The sequence below is a fragment of the Chaetodon auriga genome, chromosome 5 (genome assembly GCF_051107435.1).
Source record: "Chaetodon auriga isolate fChaAug3 chromosome 5, fChaAug3.hap1, whole genome shotgun sequence".
Classification (NCBI taxonomy): domain Eukaryota; kingdom Metazoa; phylum Chordata; class Actinopteri; order Chaetodontiformes; family Chaetodontidae; genus Chaetodon; species Chaetodon auriga.
In genome coordinates, this window is record NC_135078.1 from 18,420,949 (window position 1) to 18,442,124 (window position 21,176).

General features: G+C 43.3%; 1 protein-coding gene across 2 annotated transcripts; it reads right to left on the bottom strand.

Annotated features, from left to right (window-relative positions):
- Positions 1-577: 577 nt before the first annotated feature.
- mapk4 (mitogen-activated protein kinase 4) lies at positions 578-17,448 on the bottom strand. Of its 2 annotated transcripts, none has more exons than XM_076730660.1 (9): positions 17,122-17,448; positions 14,024-15,665; positions 13,220-13,395; positions 7,688-7,832; positions 6,191-6,273; positions 5,842-5,920; positions 5,339-5,558; positions 4,763-4,928; positions 578-4,283 (listed from the first exon to the last, which is right to left on the bottom strand). In XM_076730660.1, exons 2-9 carry the CDS (start codon positions 14,388-14,390, stop codon positions 3,336-3,338), a joined length of 2,184 nt encoding a protein of 727 aa, XP_076586775.1. In that variant the 5' UTR covers positions 14,391-15,665; positions 17,122-17,448; the 3' UTR covers positions 578-3,335. The 2 variants fall into 2 exon arrangements, with proteins under 2 accessions (XP_076586775.1, XP_076586776.1); XM_076730661.1 differs by lacking the exon at positions 17,122-17,448 and having other exon boundaries at positions 14,024-14,401; positions 14,522-14,608.
- Positions 17,449-21,176: the final 3,728 nt, after the last annotated feature.

The following is a 21,176-nucleotide window of genomic DNA, read 5'->3' on the forward strand; positions in this document are numbered from 1 at the left end:
AGAAAAACAGACAGTGCAGCACTACAGAGTGGCAGGGAGTCTCAGCAAATTTATACCATTACTTGCTAAACAGCAGAGGGCATTAGAGGACTGATTTGAATTGGTCTTCCTAACCTCAGATTTCATAATGCATTGCTTGCTACAAGTGTCCCAGACCTCCAGAGTCCCCAGAGACTTCATATTCTCTGTTTCTCACTTGGTTTTGTGGTAATTTCATCAACTGTTGTTGTTTATGAACATCCGCGACCAAAGTGCGACATCACAAATGATAAGGCCCTTAGGTGGATGATGCATCATTACCTGTCTAGTCCACCGGTCTCAAAGAGGAGCCCATATCCACTTATAGATCACCACATATTTCTAAGTAGATTTGTGTTTGAAACAAAGTATCACAGCAATGCAGAGGCCTACAGGCCTCCTAAGGGGTCAGTCTAGCCATGCAACCCCATATTCTTGTCACTTCAAAAACAAAGATTAATCAAACATAAAATAGTCTTAAATAACTAATTTTTGGCAATTTTTTTATGTGAATTGGTATTACCCCATGAGAGCAGGAAAAAATAGGTCAAACAATAGTTAAGGTATTGTTTTATTAATTTTTCAGCAAAAACAGAAACTGCAAAAAGAGATATGATCAATCAATAGTGAGCATTTAAAAACCTCACAGCTGTTCTCAAATGAAAAGCTGAGGTGTCCTTGAAGCGTGAGTACAAAAGAAATAAGAGCCCACAGAAATATGACTGTTCAACAAAGTAACACGTAATAAAAACACAACTATTTGGAAAGCTGTGAAAGCCATGCAGAAGGGAGAGGATACAGTATATTACATTCAGCAAGCTGGAAGCATCGAGGTGGACTGAGGCACATTTTCTACATTGCTTCACACACTTGAAAGACTTAAGGTCGGCTCAGTAACCACACGTGTTACAGTATGCTTGTGTTATTTGTCAGTAATGTTATTGCTGGCTTAGGTTACCTGCAGAGGAAACTGTATAATGTAAAATGTGATCATTAGACCTGTATATGTTGAAAACTATACTCCTTTAATTAGTATGACTTCAGCACAGCTTCTATCTATTTTTTCTAAATAGACAGCTCTGGATCAGAAAATGGACATTTTGCACTTTTCTTTAATTGAACACTTCTGTCAGTTAGTCCAGCAGCCCAGCCCAGGTATGATGAATACCTTAAAGGTACATTATTAATGAAAATAAATATTGATAGTGGTAGAGTTTCAATTGTCGCTGACAAACCTGTATTTCTGAATGTGCTAGTGACTCTACATGTGCTTCATGTCTATTGTGAATATAAAAGAATACACCTGGCTTTGCTGTATCAAAGGCTGTACTGTTAGCAATTCTCACGTATGGCTCGATCCTTCGGAAGTCATACTGTGTTGTGCAAGTGATGATCTGCTCACAGCCTGGCTATGCTGGCTATAGTGAGGGTGCAAATACTATGGATGTCAACTTTAAGTGAGTATTAATAGCTAACAGCATTATTTGTCAGTTTTAACCTTTTAATGTCACAGGGTATGAAAGACTTGATGCTCACTCACAAGAGGTTAGTCAAAATGGGTATCAGATGTTGGACTGAATGATCACAACACAGATAAAACATGTCTGATTCTGGGGTGTTGTAGCTGTGTTGGCAGTGTCTTACACATCTCAGTGTTGTGCCTGTAGCATTCAAGAAAACTGGACCCTCCTGTAGGTACAGGCCATTGAGTGTATACTGTCTATGGTGCAGCCCTAGGAGGGCATTTCATGTCAAACAGTGAAACCAGGGATGTGGAAGCCTATTGCTTCTTGGGGGACTGCATTTCTTTTTGGCACTGGCTCAACCGACTAATTTTAATTTTCTTATAGTGAGCATGTGGAAATGGCCATATGCTCACTATTATGCAGCTTTTTAGTTTAACAAGTTATGTGAACGGCAGATGCAGTTGATTGACAACATACAGGGGGACAAGCCAACAGCCTTTATCTGTTAATAACTTATATTTGACTGGATCTTTTTACCTGATTTGGTTTACCTTGAAGGGAAAACATCAGATGTCGCAGCAAATAACATTGTGAGGATCTACTGTCTCACACGCTGATTAGAAAAGTATCTGAAAATATATGTTTTGGTTATTTTCAGTTCCATATATTAATATGGGTACCGGGCAGCATTGAGGAGTTTTGAGTACAAATAATTTCCTATAAAGGTTGTAAAGGACCTACATACCCCAAAATATAGGCTACTGTTGTTTGCATTATAGCTTTCTGTGGCTAACATTGAAGTGAGCAAAATGATGGCAGATATTGGGCTGTCTAGTACAGAGAGGATTGTATCTTTTCGGTCAGTGTACAGCAGACGATGATCTTGTTTAGTGCATCAGGCAGACAGGATATGAAACTCTTTACGATTGAACTAGAGCAAAGTTTGCTGAATAATCATAAATTACTACAATAAAGCATTCCACATAAAAAATACAACTCACTCCAAAGGAACATAAAACTGTGCTCTAGCATTCAACAAAGAATGCAAGAGCATTTCAGATACAAGAATATCATTAACAGCAGTCTTGAGAAATATACTGTAGAATTAAATAGGACAACAGTTTTATACAAGTTTACAAGGCATGTAGCAGAGACAGAGCTCAGTAAGTCACTGTGTGTCAAAACAGCAACAAAAGAAATCCTTATGGTTCGTAATATGACTGATTATCTTTCAGTTAATACATTCAGAGAAACTTGGAAAGCATTTCCCATGTTGCTTTCATTATTCGGTGAACATCACCATTGGAAGACTGTCTGACATGTCGAAAAAATGACTGACTGAGTGACACACAGGAAGGGATCTAAAGCAAACCAAGTGATCCCGCTCCCGAAGGTTACTGTTATTCATCACACCATAGCCCGGGTAACTCTCATTAACAGGCTGGCCGTTTGCGTCAGTCGCTATCAAGTCAAAGTCTGACCCGTCTTTAACTTAACAAATGATACCACAATCGTTAATTAGCTGATTATTTCTGAATATCCCCACATAGAACAAATCCTTGATATTTGCGCTGCTAAGCATGGGTATTTATATTTAACCCAAATGGTTTCTGACCTCTTATTGCCTGAGAGCACCTGTTGAAAAAGCTGCAGGATTTCTTGTTGAAGTGAGGAGTCTTAGTCACGGCGTGTAGCATTTCATTGCAATAGTGATACAAAGAGAACTGCTGCTAACACTAAGGTCTACTGTTCAAGCAGCATATTCAACCACGGACACCCTCACTATGTGAAGCATTATGAGCATTTGCAAGTGTTACCCATGATGATGCTATACTGTGGTGAAGTTCAGCATCATGAGTTGGGAGTCTGTGGTGGTGGAGTTCTGTGCTCTGGAAGCCTGGGCACCTTTTTGTTAATGTTAGGCTGTTTGCTTTCTTCCCTCCATCCTCCCTCTTTTCCTTTCTTCACATCAGCTTTCTCCTTATTCTGCCTGCACAGTTTCAACGCTCTGGATATGAACACATCCAGGTCGAAGAGCCGCTCTTTTTGCTTGACAGGAAGTGACCCCAAGGAGTCATCATTTACTGGCTGAGGAATGGAGGAAGTAGAGGAAAGAGGTTGAGATACTCGGGGAGGAAAAAGCGGCGATGCGGGGGGAGACGCTGTTTGAGGGGACTGAGGAGGAAGTGGAGAGGTGGGAGACGAGGGGAGAAGTGAGGGAATGGAATTGGAGGAAGTGACAGGAGGAAGTGGGCTCAATCTGTCTTCGTCATATTCAGCTGATGGTTGTCGTACAACTTCCGTATAGTGGAAGACTGGAGTTGGGAGGTCAGTTGGGGAGAGAGGGAGGGGGGGAGAGGAGGTGTAGCAGGAAGGCGAATGTGGCTCCAAAGAAGGACTGAGACTGGGCGAGTGCAGACGAGACTGGGTGCTCTCCACCCAACGAGAGATCTCCTGAAATAAATCCCCTGTCTCCTCCTCCTCCTCTGCTTCCTCCTCCTTCATCTCTCCCAGGTCTTCCACGCTGCCACCAATAGGCTCAGCAGGCACAGGGAGGCTGCTCGTGTTACGCTTCCAATGAGACAGATCCAGGATCAGCTTGGGCTCTGAGTAGTGTTGAGGCTTGCCCTCCCTCCAGGCAATTTTATCCAGATATGAAGGAGAGCCCACTTTGTAGTCACACGAGCGGCCACAGTCCAGTTCTCCATACCCCAAACCACAGGCCCGCTCCAGAGAGGAGTGAGAGTTTTCCAGAAAGCGTTCAGCTGAGCTGCTGTGGGAATATTTGCGTGGGTCGACCTATATAGGATAGATGGGGAGCAGCAGTTATGGATGGAGAAAGTGATAAATGGGGAAGATAGTAAAGTGAGAAAGTAATTCCAGTTGTATCTTGTGTTCAACTGCTTTGACTCATCCTAATTTGTCACAGAGCAGAGCATTTACAGTGAGTACTTCCAGACTGAATTTGGCAAGAAACACGAAAGATTAAAAAATTTGTAACATGATGTTCTCCTACGGAGAATGAGAGAGAACAAATGAACATGGAAAGAGTAAAATCCACAGTTTATGAGAAATGTGGTTAATTTCAATCAGTTAACAGTACCACTGCTGTGAAACTGAGGCTACACCATGTCTCAGCCATGAGCGGATTTGTTGACATGGAACCTTTAACCTAATCAGCTTTACCAACTTCATCACAACTCTCTTTCGTTAAAATAAGATGTTATACCCGAGTATAGATCAGTCAAGGTGGGGGTAAATGAGAAAGCATGTCCAACCTGGGCCTCCTCTAACAGCGAGGTGGAGCTGGCCCGAGGGTCCCTCTGCACCTCCTCGTCCTCTGTGGTGTCTCCCAGGTCAGAGGTAATGTGGCCGGGGGGCATGCAGCGACACCTCCTGCCTGACTGCTGCCACGACGCATCTGTTGAAAAACTGTTCTCGTACCTGCAAGAGGGCAGAAATTAAACATGTGTATTAGTCTTATAATAACTTTGCGGCACAGAATAATCAGTCTGATATGTTTATTTAGAGTAGGAACCTGCATCTCATTGTGCTTTGCGAGACTTGTCTGTTCCATCAAACATCTGCACTTTGATTTACCATTTTTTCAGTGTTGCATGTATAAAATATTGTGAAATATATTCTTGGACTAACCAATTGAATCAGCATATTTAGCTTTAGTAAGCAGAGAGTTTTGTTTTTGGATAAATGTGATCATAAGTTAATTTGATGAGAAATCAACTATATAGACCAGACACTAATGGACAAACTGTAGTAGTGACAGATGGCTTTAAAATTCTGATTAAAACATATTAAAAAGTTACCCAAAAAATGGCCTCAGCTTCAATACACACCTCTCCCAGTGGATGCTGGAGGCCTGACTGTTGCTGTTGCTGAGGCTCTGCTCGGTGATGAGGCTGTCCTCCAGTTCGTCCTCGATGCGGAAGGGATGCAATGAGGTGGGCTCGTCCTCTGGACAGGAGTACTGCTGAAGGAAGGGATGGGACAGCGCTGCTTCAGCCGTCAGCCGATCCATGGGGTTAAAGGTCAAGATGCGCTCAAGGAAGTCCACAGCTGAGAGGAGAAGAAGATGAGATCAGTGGGGGAGGAAGAGAGGGAGAAATAAAATGTGGTGGCCGTGAAGTATGTGCTTCTTGGAAAAAATACTCTCATTCAACGTCCTCTCAGGGTTAAATTATATGTTAGACCACTGAACTGCTATACACTCCTCTATCATCTCTTCATCCTTCTGAATCTGTGTTTCTCCTCCTCACATCTTTTATTAGTCTTACTTGCCCCCATTGTATTTCACACTGCTTGACCTCCCTCTTCTCACTACTCAAGTCCCTCCACTCACCCTGAACATCCATTTCAGGCAGCAGTTCAGAAAAGGGTTTCTTCACTCTCCACCCATGACTGACATATGAAGGCATCACCTGGGAGAGGAGGGATGACAGTGGGGTTAAATGTGTAGATAATTCTGATGTGTTTATTTTTGTGCATTTCTTTGGAGGATTCAAGGTGCTCCACTTATTTAATTCCTTCACACAGGCAGGCAGGGGCCTCATCGGAAAGAATACCTCATCTGCAGACTAAATCGTTCTTGTCTTAAGCTGCAAACAGAACATGACAGTGACACCCTGTTGCATATTTAAACAACCAGCTTGCAGACATATGAATAGCAGCAGCAGCCACTGAGGCGTCACCTGTAGCAGGTCCTGCCTGTCCTCGTCTCTCAGCACTGGCACGGTGTTGAGAATCAGCTGCATCTGCTCCAGCTCATGAGCTCCTGGGAGGGGGAGCCGACCAATCAGAGACAAGCAGAGAAGAGACTGAGGATCAGTTCCACAAGCAGAAGGTAAAGGTGACCAATTAGAGTCAAACAGAAATAACGAGGAGTTGTGAGCTGTCAAGTGAAAGAAATGGCAAGGCAAGGAGGTCCAGATATTACAACAGCCACTTCAGTTCTGTTGAAATCACATAAAATGTCATTTCTTGCATCTTAATTGGATAGCTGTTGGAGAATAACTCTTTAAAGTAGCTCATTCGGCTCAGAGCAGAGTGGTCTTACAGCATCTTTCCAGCTATGTGATATATTGCACATTCTCCATTTAAATGTTTCCATGAAGCTAATGGACACCAGCAGGTGGTGCTATATCAACACATTCAACACCCCAGGAAATAAGCAAGCAGTGGTGTATTTGGATGAGAATGCATCACTTCTCCTATGGTAAACAAACATATATTGTGCCCTCTAAACTCTGGTGGCTAAGTGAAAAGCAAGGCACGTATTTATAACAGCCAATGTGTGAAAGCAGAGAGGAACACCAGGGAACGGATGACGCCATTGGAGTTTATGGCACCATCTCGCCTGTGGTGTAGAGGGCTGGTGGAGGTCAAATCTGCCTGTCAGGAGGAACTACATCTGCTTCAGACAGCGAGAATTTCTCTATCATCATTGTTATTCTGGTCAGGCAAAGAAGTAGCCTGCAGAAAGAGAATAAAGTATCTTTGGCCGAGGACACTCTGCAAAGACTAACTCTCCTTAGCTCTCACTTGATGTCACCTTGTGATGTAGTCTTTAAGCACTTTTCTTTGCATTTCTGTGAAAACTTCATGCTAGTAAGTGAAGGACACACGACACACAAGACGTGTTTGAACACAACTGAGCTATCTGATTGCACTACTACGGTCACTAAGCCGCTGATGTCAGTATTCTGTCTTATTTAGGCTGGTGTTTATTGTTGCTATGATGGCCTGTTGTCACTTTCTCATTCTCACTGTGCAAACCAATACTGCAGATATTGATGCTACAAATGTGTATGCAATGTTCACCCTTAAAAACTTTACATGTCTATCTTTATTGCTAACATAACAATAAAGGGCATCCAAATAAAAATGTTCATTTGCAGCTAATCTTTAACATGCACTGTTCTTCATGGGAGCCAAAACACAATCAGGTCACATAGATGTGCAGAATAAGAGAGACACAAGAAAAGGAATTGCCAGTTCCTGCAAACACATCTCCCAGAAAGCTCTTGCAGGACTTTCAGTAATACAGAATGGCTGCTGAATACTAATGATGTGATCATATTTCCTTATGTCATCAAACTAATGATCAGCAATGTCATAATCTTTCTGTAGGACATCAAGGTCATGCGACAGTGTTTTGGCAGAGACTGTACGACAAACAGTGGAGGTACCTGCAAACGGCATGCGTCCAGTGAGCATTTCAGCCAGTATGCAGCCAGCGGCCCACATGTCTATGGCCTTGGTATAGTTGTTGGGGGACAGGAGCAGACGGGGGGAGCAATACCACTTAGTTACGAGACCCTCTGACAGATAGCCCTGGAGAGGCAGGTGAGGGGGTGAGTGAGGGAAAAGCAGGGGAAAGAGAGCAAAAGAAAGAGGTGAGTTAAAAGACAGAGCATCCAAATGAAAAACTGTAGTTATATTAGTGATGAGCATGCAACAGATTGGCTTGTTGTTACCATTCAGTAGTGTACTTGTAAGTCTGCATGCATGTGTACGAGGTGTTCATATTGCTCATATTCATCATCATCCAGCTGGCAGTTTGTGGGTAGTTATCTTTGTTGGAATGGGAGCACTGTGAAGTCAGTAATGTCAGCTACAAAATGAAATGAAAGCTATTTTGATTTCCAAACAGAAAGACTTCATCATTTTATGTCATCGATGAGGATGGAAGCCGGCTTCTGGATACACTCTGCCGTGGGAAACATTGCCTTGAATCTCTATCTGCAGTTGCTGACTTTTGACGAGCCTTTGGTGCTCTGTTCTGTAACAACACGCGTCCTCTCATTAGGCGCTGCTCCGACAAGGTCCTCCTCTGCCTTTTACATCTGCAAACGTTCGCCTTGTGAATAACATCCATGACGCTACACATGGAGATGAGCCGCACACGAGTGCACTCACATACAAACCAGATTTGTTCATAATGACGTGTTTTTGTCTGTTTCTATCAATAATGCTTATGCCGCCTCTTACGTGTCACTCCACCTCTCAGTCTCCGTAACCGCTCCACTCTCCGACCTTACAAAATCTCTGCACTCACTGTTGTAAGTGTCCCGTTATATTTCCTGGCCTCGCATCTCTCCTGAGCCAAATCTTACTGCCCCAGGTTTTAAAACTTGTTGACAGTCGTGATATCAGAAGACTACACAGTGCACAGTGAAATATGCTTATAATTAGACACATCCTCACACATTTTTAGATTTCCTGGCAGCTCATGTTAATTTCCTTTCAACACTTTCTCATTTATCGGCTGGGCATTGCTTCATCATGACAGACACAATAGGGTGACTGTGGACATATAAAGTTCACTTTTCCCTTACTGGCACACTATTTTTATTCACTTTTGTCCCAAAACAATTTGATGATTGTAAAAGGGGGGCCCAATATCTTCTGTTTCCATTTTCAGTCTCAGCATTCACCTTTCTCCCTCTCTATCTGGTACCTCTTGGAGGGTTACTCTATTTAGGACTTATGCCATATAGACAGCATGGGATTTATTCTGGCCCAGATGAGTTTTCATGCTGAAAATGGATGTCAGAAATTGGTCCAGCAATGGATCTGGGAGTCTTTTCAGGCCAGCTGTCTTACATTACATTACTCCTCAACTATAAGGTGTCACATGAGTTGCCCAGTTGCAACTATGAAGCAACATCAGTTTCACAGCACTCTTCTCTCTCATTCTTTGCTCCTCCTGTGCCGCCTCTCCTTTTCTCGGGACCCCTACGTCATGTGTACCCACTCTCCACTCCCTCTCTCTTCCCGGCTCCTCAGCCCTTGCTGCACCTTACTTACCGCCCTCCCTCATCGCGGCCTGCTCTCCTCTGTGTGTGCCAGCAGATGACAGAGCAGAAACTGATGCTGAGTGTTCAGTGATGGTCTGACAAACACACACTCGCCTTGTCTTCTCTCTGTCTGGCCCTCTCTACCCTCTTCGCTGATCATTCTCTACATCTGAGCTCTCCTTTCTGCTTCCCGGCAGGCTTTTGACAGAGAGTGACTCTCAAAGGGAGGCCATGTTTCATGTCAGAAGCACGGCATTTTCAGACTGGAATATCATTTGATGAGAAAAGTTAATCATGAAGCAGCTTTTGAAGTTGCCTTGAGAAAGAGACAAAGAAATTTATATAGGCTTCACTTTCAGGCTGTTTTTCAGCACCCCTTCTTTGCCTTCCTCCTCTTTTTTCTTCTCCCAGCTGTCATCACCTCCCACTTTCCTCTCTATCCGCTCCTTTAATCTCAACTCACCTCAGTGTTTCTCTACGTCACCGTCGGCAGTTATGACTGTTTCCCCTCCCTTCCCTCTTTTCTTCGCGCTTTGCCCCATCTGTCTCTTTCCACCATCATGCTTCACCTCCTTTCTCACCTGTTTCATCCCCCCTTCTCTTCTTACAGTTCCACTCTGCTTATCTTTACTTGTCTACTCCTGCTGCGTCTTTCTGTATGTCTTCCTTCCCTTTCAGGCCCTTCTTTTCTCATTCTTTTCCAACGCCCTCTCCTGATTCACCTTTCCTCTCCTTCTTTCTTTCCATCCTTCATCCAGGTCATGAATAATTTCTTCTGGGCAGATCCAGCGCTGCCTCAGCAGGTGACACACACACACACACACACACACACACACACACACACACACACTCTCACAGAAACAGCAAAGTTCCTACTGGTTTAGACCGTAAACAACATCACAAATAATGTTCTCTCAGCCTCCGCTTCCTTCCTCTCTCCTCTGAACCTTTCTGTCATCTCTCCTTGCCTGAGTAAATGTTTGTCTGTGTCGTCGGAGGCACACATCTAGACGGCTCGTCAAACAGCCTCATTTCGATCACTGCAGAGTCACAGTGTGCTAAAAAAATCCACTGCGATAACACACAGACACTGTAAGATACTGTAGAAATGAGGGAACATCATTCATTTGTGAGACAGTCTAAACTCTTACTGTGCAACATGACATAATATAAAACCTGATTAAGGCTGAATGTGATGCAGGCACCCTGTTTGAAAGCAATACAAATAAGTGACAAAAAACAGAACAAGCAGTCTTGTTTTACGGCCTAATATGTCAGTTAATACTATTTGTGAATTTCCATCACAGCTGAGGTCAATACTGCCCACGTCCATTACCACATAATGTTTGAAAAAACAGTGCTTTGGCTCTGCATTATTAAATACAAGAGAGGATGCAAGCACATTCACTGCAGGCATCTGCTTTGGTGTCAACACTGCATCACAAATAGCCCAGCATCATCTTACACACACACATCATCAGACACACAAGCACACACACACACACACATAACTCTGATACTGTAATGCAATCGTATGCTAATGAACAATGACAAACTGATGTTCTGCTGACTAACAGACACATCAGCTGGGACAGACTGCACTATGACGAACTCCCAGCTCAGAACAATTCAACCCATGTCAGCATTGTTGTCAGCAGTCAGGTTTCAAACTGGAGTGAAATGTGCAGCCAGCACTGGTTATTAATGCATCCCTGTTATCAAAGCTTTGAGACTGAAGTCTGCAAAGGAAGAGGAGGATACTGCAGCACCAGGAGAGGGAAAAATACTTTGTGCAGGAGCTGAAATACAGTAGTTGTCGTGACCCTGGATTTCAGAAAAAATCAGAAATGCCTTCATGTGCATATGCACATGATAGACACATTATATCGGACAAGTGTAGAATTTATTACTTTGATAAGAACAGCAAGCCTTCCATCCATCTATCTATCTATCTATCTATCTATCTATCTATCTATCTATCTATCTATCTATCGAGAACATTGTGTTCTCTGGCAGACAGAGCAGTTTCTGTGGCACGCAGTGTGAGAGCAAAGACATCCAAACACATGCACAGAATGGGGAACAGAGTGAAACAGAAGTAAACATTGTTTCTGCTGTCCTGCATGAACCAGACTACCTTCATCTTTTTTTTTATCCTCCCTTTCCTTGTTTCTCCTCTTTGTACTTTTGCTCATCCTCCCTCTCGTTCTCCCTTTCTCCGCCTTTGTACTTTTCACCTCTCCTTCTTTCACCCTTCCATGACTCAATATTCCTCACCCTTGCTCCTCATCTGTTCTCTGCCGACCCTCATCAACCCCTCCTCCCACCTCCCTTCTCCCCTCCAAACGCACCCCCTGTGTCTGCACCCAGCTGATCCCCAGTCCCGTGTTCCGAGCTGACAAAGATCGTCTTTCACAAGAGCTCCTCTCCACATGCATAGGCCAAAGAGACACACAATCATACATACACACACACAAACACACACACACACACACACACACACACATACACACACATACATGGATCCTGCCCTGCTAGTGTTACAGTATTGCTGTGGGATCTTTGTGTATAATAGAGCAGCACAATGGAGCAGTAAATTGTCACATTAATCTCTGAGAAGCCTTCGTCTACAATGGACAGGCTAATCGCAGGGTTTGATAAGCACAAAACCTGATATCAGGTTTAGGAAGACGACATTAATAGCAGGGTTGCAGCCCAATGTGAAAGACACACATCAGCAACATCAGAGTAATCGGAGATGCCAGTCATAGAAAAAAGACGACTTGGCTGTACTACAGTCGCAGTATGTACAATCCTTCTGAGAGGTGTTGCAGTTACACTTCCCAAAGATCGAGATTTTGAAATTCTTGCTGTATTTGCCGAAGCGCTTTGTCAGAATCAGGCTGGTGTTGTCTCCGTTGTCACCTGAGATATCACACTGAGACGACACCAGACAGACAGATCAATTATTCTGAGCTGCAATTGTGAGGTGCACAAACATGTGTGAACCCCCCTGATTTTCGACAGGAGGATTCTTTTGCAACAGTATCCCATCGTGTATCTGTTACTACACACGGACAAGGGTTTGTGCACTGTCGTCTGATAACCACACAGGGATTGAGGAGTTGCCATCTCTTCATTGATAACAGCTCTACCTCAATAAGAGGGAGCAGAGATAGTGTTTAATATTACAAAACTCTCCCTTGATTCATTCATCAGCAGCAGAACAGCTCACACTGCGTCAGAGCAACGAGGAGAGGGAAAAATCCTCCAAACTTTCTCAACTTTTACAGCTATTTATACCATGATTAATTCGTGCAGAACAAGTATCAGAAAGTACCATTCTCTGACAAAATCAATGCGGCCAGTACCGCGTGGGTGGGTCTAAACTTCTCTGCTGGCTTGTCCTCTGAAGATTATGGATTCATGAAATTAATCTAAAACTTGTTAAGAGAGCATTAGTCTAAAGAGAGTAATGATCACAGGCTTTTATTGGCCTCTCGTCAAAGAACGCTTGGCACATCTGCTTCATTTACATGCCCCAAAAAGATTACTAAGAGTAATTAGGTTAGGCTGGAAATGTTTGTACATGCATTCCTGATTATTGTCAACCCCCAGCTTGTACACTATGTCATGTTCGGTCATCAGTCAAAGCCTTGAACATTTTAAAAAAATAAGACATCAAACTACTAGCATATATATATGTAAGCCAACTATCATAATTTCTAAACTTGAGAACGGACTTTTTGTGCTTAGATGGGCATTTTTAAATCAGATTACTGTTGAAAGCAAAGAACTTAAAATGGTTTGTAAACCACAGATTTCCATGGTGAGAGTTAACACTGTGTATGTGTAAATGTCCTTGTTGTGTATTGTGTATATGTGTGTGGTGGTTTTCCCTGTGTGTCTCCTCTGTCTCACCTTATGAGAGTAGTGGGGGTCGACTATCCTGGCCAGCCCGAAGTCTCCAATCTTGAGCAGCAGTTGGTCCGTGTTGATGAATATGTTGGCAGGCTTCAGATCTCTGTGCAGGACGTTAGCAGAGTGGATGAACTTCAGTCCCCTCAGCAGCTGGTAGAACAGCAGAGTAGCATGACCTGTTCAAGGGCAAATGGCAGATATCAGGATACAGGAACAGCTTCTACTCTCACCATGCTTGTTCCTAGCTCAGTCAATATATTCAGCAATAAAAAAAACAACCTTTTTTGCATTTTACTCTGATTAGCTTATGTTATGTGATGTTTACGTTAGTAAAGCTAGTATGGCTAAATAACTCCATCCACATTTGAATCTGTCAAAAGTGACGTAATCAAAAACACAACATGCCTGAATGAAGGAAAGACTTAATGAATGAGAACATTTTGGGTAAAATTGTGATCTTCTAATGTGTGGACATAGGCAAAACTATTTTATCACATATGCCAAAATGATGTCTCACTCCAATAGTTACCTTGCATTTCATAAAGAAGAAACAAACAAACAAAGGTATGAATGAATGTGATTTTCCAACGTGTGAATTGTGGATGTGGATGACAAAGTACTGTCTCAGAAACTCTGCAGTTAAATCCAACAAATCACAGTGTAAACAAAGCCAGCAGGGCAGCAACAAAACGGTAGTCAACACGAAACACCATACTGTTGCAAAAATGCAACTTTAACTCTCGAAATTCAAATAATCATTTTGTGTTTCTTTATAATGTTCTATTTCCCTTCTGCTTCTCATACCGGTGTGTAGTGGTCCTTGTTCCAGCAGCCGTGCCAGATCAGTCTCCATGCATTCCTGGATGATGTATAGGGCGCTCAGCTGGGCTGGGTCTCTGGGCAGTGGTCGTCCATACGGCGCCAAAACCTCATGAACTCTCACCACGTTTTCATGGTGCAGCCGCCGAGTGATTTTGACCTCCCGCAGGGCGTGTTTCACCGTCACGGCATCACGCATTACCAGTTTTTTAATTGCCACCCGCTGTCCAGTGCGCTGGTCCACAGCTGAGAGGACCAGGCCTGTGACGCCCATGCCAAGAGGTCGAAGGTCAACAAAGTGGCTGCCCAGGTCAAAGCCATGGAGGAAGAGGGGGGCATCTTGTCTGGCCATGATAGCTCAATCTGGAGGTGTTAGGGACAGATGATAAATAGATTCAAGGTACCTCAAGATAGATTAAAAGTGCTTTGTTACTGTCTTATGCACATAATCTTGCTGGTGAGTCCAAAGCTTTAACTAGAGACCTGATTTTTCTCTAGGTAGCTGGTGCATGTTTAATGTCTGTTCTCTTGTAGACCCACATTCAGCACCAAGAGAAGTCTGGTGAGAGGTGATGGCAGTTTCAGGGGCCCACAAAACTTTCAGAGGATTATTTTATCCAGAGTTTTCAAGGTGTGCTCTGTACTGCAAGCAGGTTAGAAAATGAGTTATTTCCTTCAGGGCTCAGAAGTGTCTTTGTGCATCATCTTCACCTCCTCTTCTGATCCTGTGTGGGCAGATTCTTATCAAATCACCCTTTTTCTGAACCAGCTATTGTTAATGTTCTCCCGAACACAACCTTGAACAAGGAGTGTGCGAACAACAAATGGGATGTCAGAAAGCATCGAAATAAAAGAAACCAAGTGAGAAGAAATCTAACAGTGAGTTTGGTGATGGTGCAGCTACAGGTTTGAACATGTGTTGGTACAGCATCTACAATACATGTTTAGAAAACTTTTGCCTTTGTTTTCCTGTTGACACTTGATGTCTCTCTCTGCCTCCAGAGATGCTATTTAATGCTGTAGCCTGCTGCAGGGATGCACTTCTAATCTCTCGCTGTATTTTTTTCACGCGCAGATAGTCAGAATATCATTGAGTCTTATTAATACAACCCAGGGCAGGGGTATCCATAGAAACAGCCCTCTGTGAGGCTGATCCCGCTCTTAGACATGTGTAGATGCATCATGGGACGGCAGCAGGCCGACGGTCGGCTCTGCACTCCTCTCTCCCTCCCTCTCTCTGCACGCTCCGTTGTGTTTGTTATAAGTCTTTAATCCTCATCGACCAGTCAAAGCCTTCGATAGCGAGGCAGGAGGAAGAAGGTGGGGTTATGTGAGCTGCATTCAATGAGACTCTGTCGGCTCCTCCTCTTCTTCCATGATACCAGAGAGAGTGTTTCAGTCAGCCAGTCAGTCAGACAAGTTCATTCAGCGTGAGATCCACAGTTGGACAGCAGTCAAATCCTGGACCTGCAGTACTCTGTGTGTGCATACGTGTGCATGCATTTAATCCCTCAGTAATCTGCTTCCTGTTGCCTTCTCATGAATGTAGGGATTTCAGCATCAGGCTGTGGTCAGTGTGGAAAGATACTGCTGTTAGCTGCGTCGTTCAACGCATCTGCTGCTGGTGCTGGGGAGGGAAAGACGAAATGGATAGAACACAACAGAGAGAGACACACACAGAAGATTAAGATGAAAGTTACACAGCAACAGAGCCAGTGTGTTAACAGGGTCAGTGTCGCAAGAGAGTTACCATTACATAACACTGAACGGCAGTGTAACTTAACCTACACCAGCAACTTACTGTGCTTAGAGAGGATAATCAATGATGCTTTAATATCCGCTATATGATGCTGCTGATGTTTCACAGCAGAGGGACTATCTGACAGGATGGGAGACATTTTCATGGCATCATCTTTTTTTCAGTGATGGTCTACTTTTCTGATTACATCACACAGTCTAACTTAATTTTGTCTCATTTCAAGTTAAGCAAATTAAAAGTGGTTGAGTCTTTCAGCTTGTTTACCACCTCTTGAAAGGTCACGGATTGGTAGACGATCCTTGGGCTGTAAGAACTCAAACAATCTCTGAATCCATAAAACAAATCTCTTTGCTGTCAAAGGCCTGAGGGCGGGCTTGAGCATCAGCCCTCCCCCTCCATTTATTTCTAGAAATAAATATCTCAATAACTGGATAACAACTGCTCCTTAACAGCATTGCAAAACAATTACAAGTACATACTCCATGTTCATGTTGGCCTCAGTCAGGGCTGACTGCTGAGAACAGAGATACTGATCGAGAGAGGGAGCTTTGACAGTGGCGCTGGGTGGGAGGTGCAGCGCTGGGCTAACTTAATATATAATGCATAACCAGTGGAGATGGCGCTTGGTGTTCTCTCTATGTGTTTATCTCCATATTTTTCAGGTTATGCAGGAGAATTCATATTATAAATAAGAGTCTTTTGCAGCATCTTGATGCAGTGCAGTAAAATGTCTTAATTTGCAATTGTGAAGCCTGCTGACAAAATTCTTATAAATATCTCACTGGATTAAAATAGCCTTTAATTTAGGTTAATGCAGAAAAATGAAACTATACTCCACAATGAGCCAGTATGATGCCAACAAACAGGTGATAGTAGATGGGAACAGACAGGGGCTATACTCTGCTTTGTGCAGCTGCCTCTACGTCCCTGACTGTTGTCTTTCTCTTTTTCTTTGACTCTATTTACTTCCCAACAGGCATTGAGGCAGTTTTAGTTTCGATGGGAAACGCTGCATCCTCTCTGCACACTGGCTTCATGCAGCTGCCTTTGTGTGTCTACACAGACTCCAGTAACGCCCCTCTGACAGAACAAAAACAGTGAGACTGAAGTGCATCTTAATAAAACATAATAACCCATTTTCAATAAAGTAAAAAAAAAAAAAAAAAAAAAAAAAGTACAAAAACGACAAACACCCCAGTCCTCTTTCTTTTTCCTCCCTCAACCAGCTTCACGTTATCTTATATATCTCAGTATCTGTGCGGTGTGCAAGACCAAGAGGAAGAAAGAAATACATGCAAAGATAACAGCAGCCATCCGTACTCACGCAGCCGCAGCCCGCCGTCCAGAAACAAAGATCCGGGGAGCAAAACAACAAAAAGATGTGAGAGATTGAGATCCTCGGAAGCAAAGAAAGTGAAACACGACCGCATTATGTGTGTGTGTGTGTGTGTGTGTGTGTGTGTGTGTGTGTGTGTGTGTGTGTGTGTGTGTATGATTCAAATGATACGGAGGGGGCGGGGAGGGGGGAGAGGAACAGCCGGTACGGGTCGGCACCGGGGGTGATCCGCCGAGATGAGATAAGCCAGAGGCGGCTGCTATAGAGCCGGTTACTGTGGGCGACTGTCCGCTCTCTGTCCGCGCTTCAGAGGAGTGATCCGAGAGAGGGAGGAGAGGAGAGATCACCCCGATCCAGATACATCTACGAGACCTGAGCGGCTTCACACACACTCACGCACTGCACCATGGATGATTAATACTCTCTCTCTCTCTCTCTCTCTCTCTCTCTCTCTCTCTCTCTTTCTCCCTCTCTCTCTCTCTCTCTCTCTCTCTCTCTCTCTCTCTCTCTCTCACTCCCTCCCGGACTCCCAGCAGCTACCCTGACCTCACTTCAACCTGGGTCGGTTCTGCAGGAGTGCTGTACCTACTGGTCTCCAAAACAGCCCAAGCCATACTTCATCTTATTCCACCTTGATTATTACCTGAGCCTGACACCAGCAGGATAGGTGTGTTTGAGTGTGTTCCCCCAGAGAGGACACAGGAGTGGAGCTCTTTGTTCATAGTGAATGAATAATTTTGTACAGCAGCAAGGATGTCACCGCCTGTCAAGGACCCCCAAGGAGAAATAATGGTTTGTTCAAGTGCAAGAGATGTGGAGAAAGTCGACAGTGCAGGGAGATACAGTCATATAGGGGGTGAAATTTGAATGTGTAAGCTTGTATGAGCATGTCATCTCTGTGAAAGTGGAGATGCCATGCTTATACTTGAAAACGGGAGCCTGCTCTTGCTGGAAAATGGAAATTTATGCAGCACTTTTTCTATCAACATAAAAGGAAAATGAAAAAAAGCTATTCTTATTTGTTGTCTGATATTATTTTTAGTCTAGTCTATCTGACTTTATTGCTCAAACCCCTGTTTGAAAGTCTCTTACAGACAGCGGTTAAATCTCTGACCCAGTCAGTTCTGACGTGCTGTTATTCCACCAAACGCCATTAATGAAATTAACTTTTTTCAGGTCGATGCTCATTACAAACAAGATAACAAAGAGTGGGGACAGCAAAATAGTGCAAAATTGTGACAGTAAAGGAAAAATCTACTGTTACAGTTTGATTAACAAATTATGCTCCAAGAGTAATTTTGTAACGAAGGGTTTCAGCTCAGTTTGTGATTTCTTACTGTTCCCTAAACCGCTATTGAGAAAAACTCCGAAAAACTGCATGAACTTGATGCACTGTGTGGGCTGTTGGCCCTTGTGAAGATGGAGAGAGCAGGAGTGGAGTAAAAACAGAAGTTTCTGCGATGTTTGCGATGTCTTATGGCTGTATTGTATAATAGTCTGTTGACTTAAAAAACTCCCATAGCCTGTGGTTAGTGGAGGGTTCTTATGAGAGTCAGCGCAGTGAGAGAAGGAGAAAGAAAGAGGAGATAGGTCATGGCGAATGGAATAATGATTATGCAGAGGTGCTGGAGGATTAACAGAGAGGAGATAGAACAGAGTCACCCAGTGTAATCAAGCCAGTGTAAAGAGAGGAGTAGAGTCTGGATTTTATGTGATATTTCTGTTTGATTAAATGACAGAAGTGAGAATGGAATCCACAGCACCCCGTGACCCTGAGAGTACAGTGTTAAACACACCTCTCTCTTATCTCTCACCAACCTGGAGACCTCACACTCTTTTTACATCATTTCATCACCCTTTTGGTTGAATTTTACAGGTGTGCTGCAGAAATCTACTGAATAATCTGCTTAATGCCATCCATTAGATGATGGGTCAGTGGTTGCATTGTGGTTACGGAGGGGGAGGTTGTAATTAGAGAGCTGCTGCTATTGGAAAACTGAAAGCAACAGAGAAATGTTCACCCCTTCCCCAGCAACAAGCGTGGAAGAGCTGTGTGACAGACCTGAGGTGGAGCCTTTAGCTTTACATCTTCCAGGTGTGTATCTGCTCCTTCTCCTGTGCGGCGGCAAGATAAGACGGGGTTACCGATGGAATGTAGGGAAGAGGAAATTGTCAAATATTTTTGTTGCTTCTGCGTCAGAGCGAAGTCTGTTTCCAATCTTTGTATAAAATGGGAGCTGTCAGAAAGACCACATTTGGGATAAAAGATAAAATCTTTTTTTTCCTCATTCAAGATCGCTCACTGTTCTTAACATTACATGGCCTACCTTCAACATATCACTGCTGACCCTCAGCCAGTCTCCAGTCTCATGTCAGCATTATCAGTGCAGTTTATCTACAATCACAGACACTTCCTGGTGTTTCCTCTGTGTGTTTTTGTTTTACTGCACTGACACAGATAGATAACAACCTGCCGTTATTTACAACAGGAAGATGAGAAGCAGAAAATAGAAGTGTGCTCTGGTACACCAGCTGTAATAAACTAGTGCTATCATTTTCGAGTCTATTGGGACATCTGTGATTTAGATTCCCAAAACTATCTTCAGGGCAGGAGTAACAGGTTATTTTATAAGTCCTTCAAACGCTGTAGCTGGAGGTAAAGGGGGAGTCACAGGACACTCAAGGTTAGCCAAAAACTAACCTATAAAATCACTGGCATTCACTTGTAAATAACAGTGCTCACAAGAAAGAGGAACACAAGTAGAGAAGGAAAAGAGACAGACTCTCTCTTGTGAGGATTTAAGATGTGAGGATTAATCTTAGAAAATTATAGATAATGCGGATTATTCTATGATACTGCTGCTGCTCATTTAATTCTGAGTCTTTGTTCTCTGTGTCTGTTTCTGTTCCTCTTCTGTATTTCTGCCCCCTCTAATTAACACTGATAGCATCTGACAAATGGAGACATCACAGTGTCGGTGGTGGGTGGCTGTTTATGGAAAAACACACACACACAGGCGTGTATGTTGTCAGCAGCACCTGCTCCTGGTCTTGACAGTGTGTGTTCTTATTAATTTTTCTGTCCTGAGAAGAAAGCTGAAGGGAAGAAATTCCAAGTGATAATTCCTTATTTGTTTGTATTATTGTGTCATGAAAAGCTGAAAAAGTCCCTTTTTCTTATATATGCAACAGATAAGGAAACAAAACAAATCCAGGAAATGCGTTTAGCATTATAAATGTTACATGAGTCATTAAGGAATTGACAAGAGTCCTTGGATCTCTACTCAGGCACAGACATGTCCTGCCTGCCCTTCTGTCGATCTGCCTTCAGCACAGACTGAGCAGCAGTATAGTGTGTGTCCTCCTCAGGTTACCTGCCTCCAACAGAACCCCGGCTAAGTAGGGAAGGAAATAAATAAATTAGAGGTCAGGCTGAAATTTCCCTGTGACAACATCTGGCTTAGTCAGTGCGTTTGGTGTGTGTTTGTGCTGAATGTTTTTTCCAGACAGGGGATGGCCCAAAGAGGAGACAGATGAGGGCTCATCTGTAGGTGTGCAAAGATAACTCATGAGGGAATAGAAATGCTACAACAGCAACTCATATGCACAATCAGCTCTCACAGCCCACTGAATTCAAGACTCTTCAGTTCTTTGTTTTTAGCTTTGATTTGACAGAAAGTGAAGGCAGAGCACAGTGGTGTGTTATTAAATCCAATATTTAAAAGGTGCAGTCCCTTGATTTTCAGTTCAGTTACTCATCACGTAGGCTGCATTCCAAATTGCAAACTTTTTTTTTTACCTTAAGTAAAAGCAAAAAAGACATAAAAGAGCAAACAAACAAACGAAAAGAAGGAATGAAAAAAATAATGCAGGATTCTTGCATGATAAAATGAATTATCTCACTGATTCAGTTCACATGTGAGCCCATCGCCATGTCTGTGGTGGGATTCCTCAAAACCCCCAAGTAAGCCTTCGCATCGCTGGCCTATATCAAGCAACCTGCCAATGTTTCAGAACAGGAAACCTATAAATATCTTGGTTTC

Excerpts from the sequence above, each read along its gene's own strand:
- mapk4 (XM_076730660.1), bottom strand. The coding sequence starts at position 14,390 with ATGGCCAGACAAGATGCCCCCCTCTTCCTCCATGGCTTTGACCTGGGC. Across the intron at positions 7,833-13,219 it reads ACCCCCACTACTCTCATAAG|GGCTATCTGTCAGAGGGTCT; the intron begins GTGAGACAGAGG and ends CTGCCTCTCCAG. Across the intron at positions 4,929-5,338 it reads TCCAGCATCCACTGGGAGAG|GTACGAGAACAGTTTTTCAA; the intron begins GTGTGTATTGAA and ends GCCCTCTTGCAG.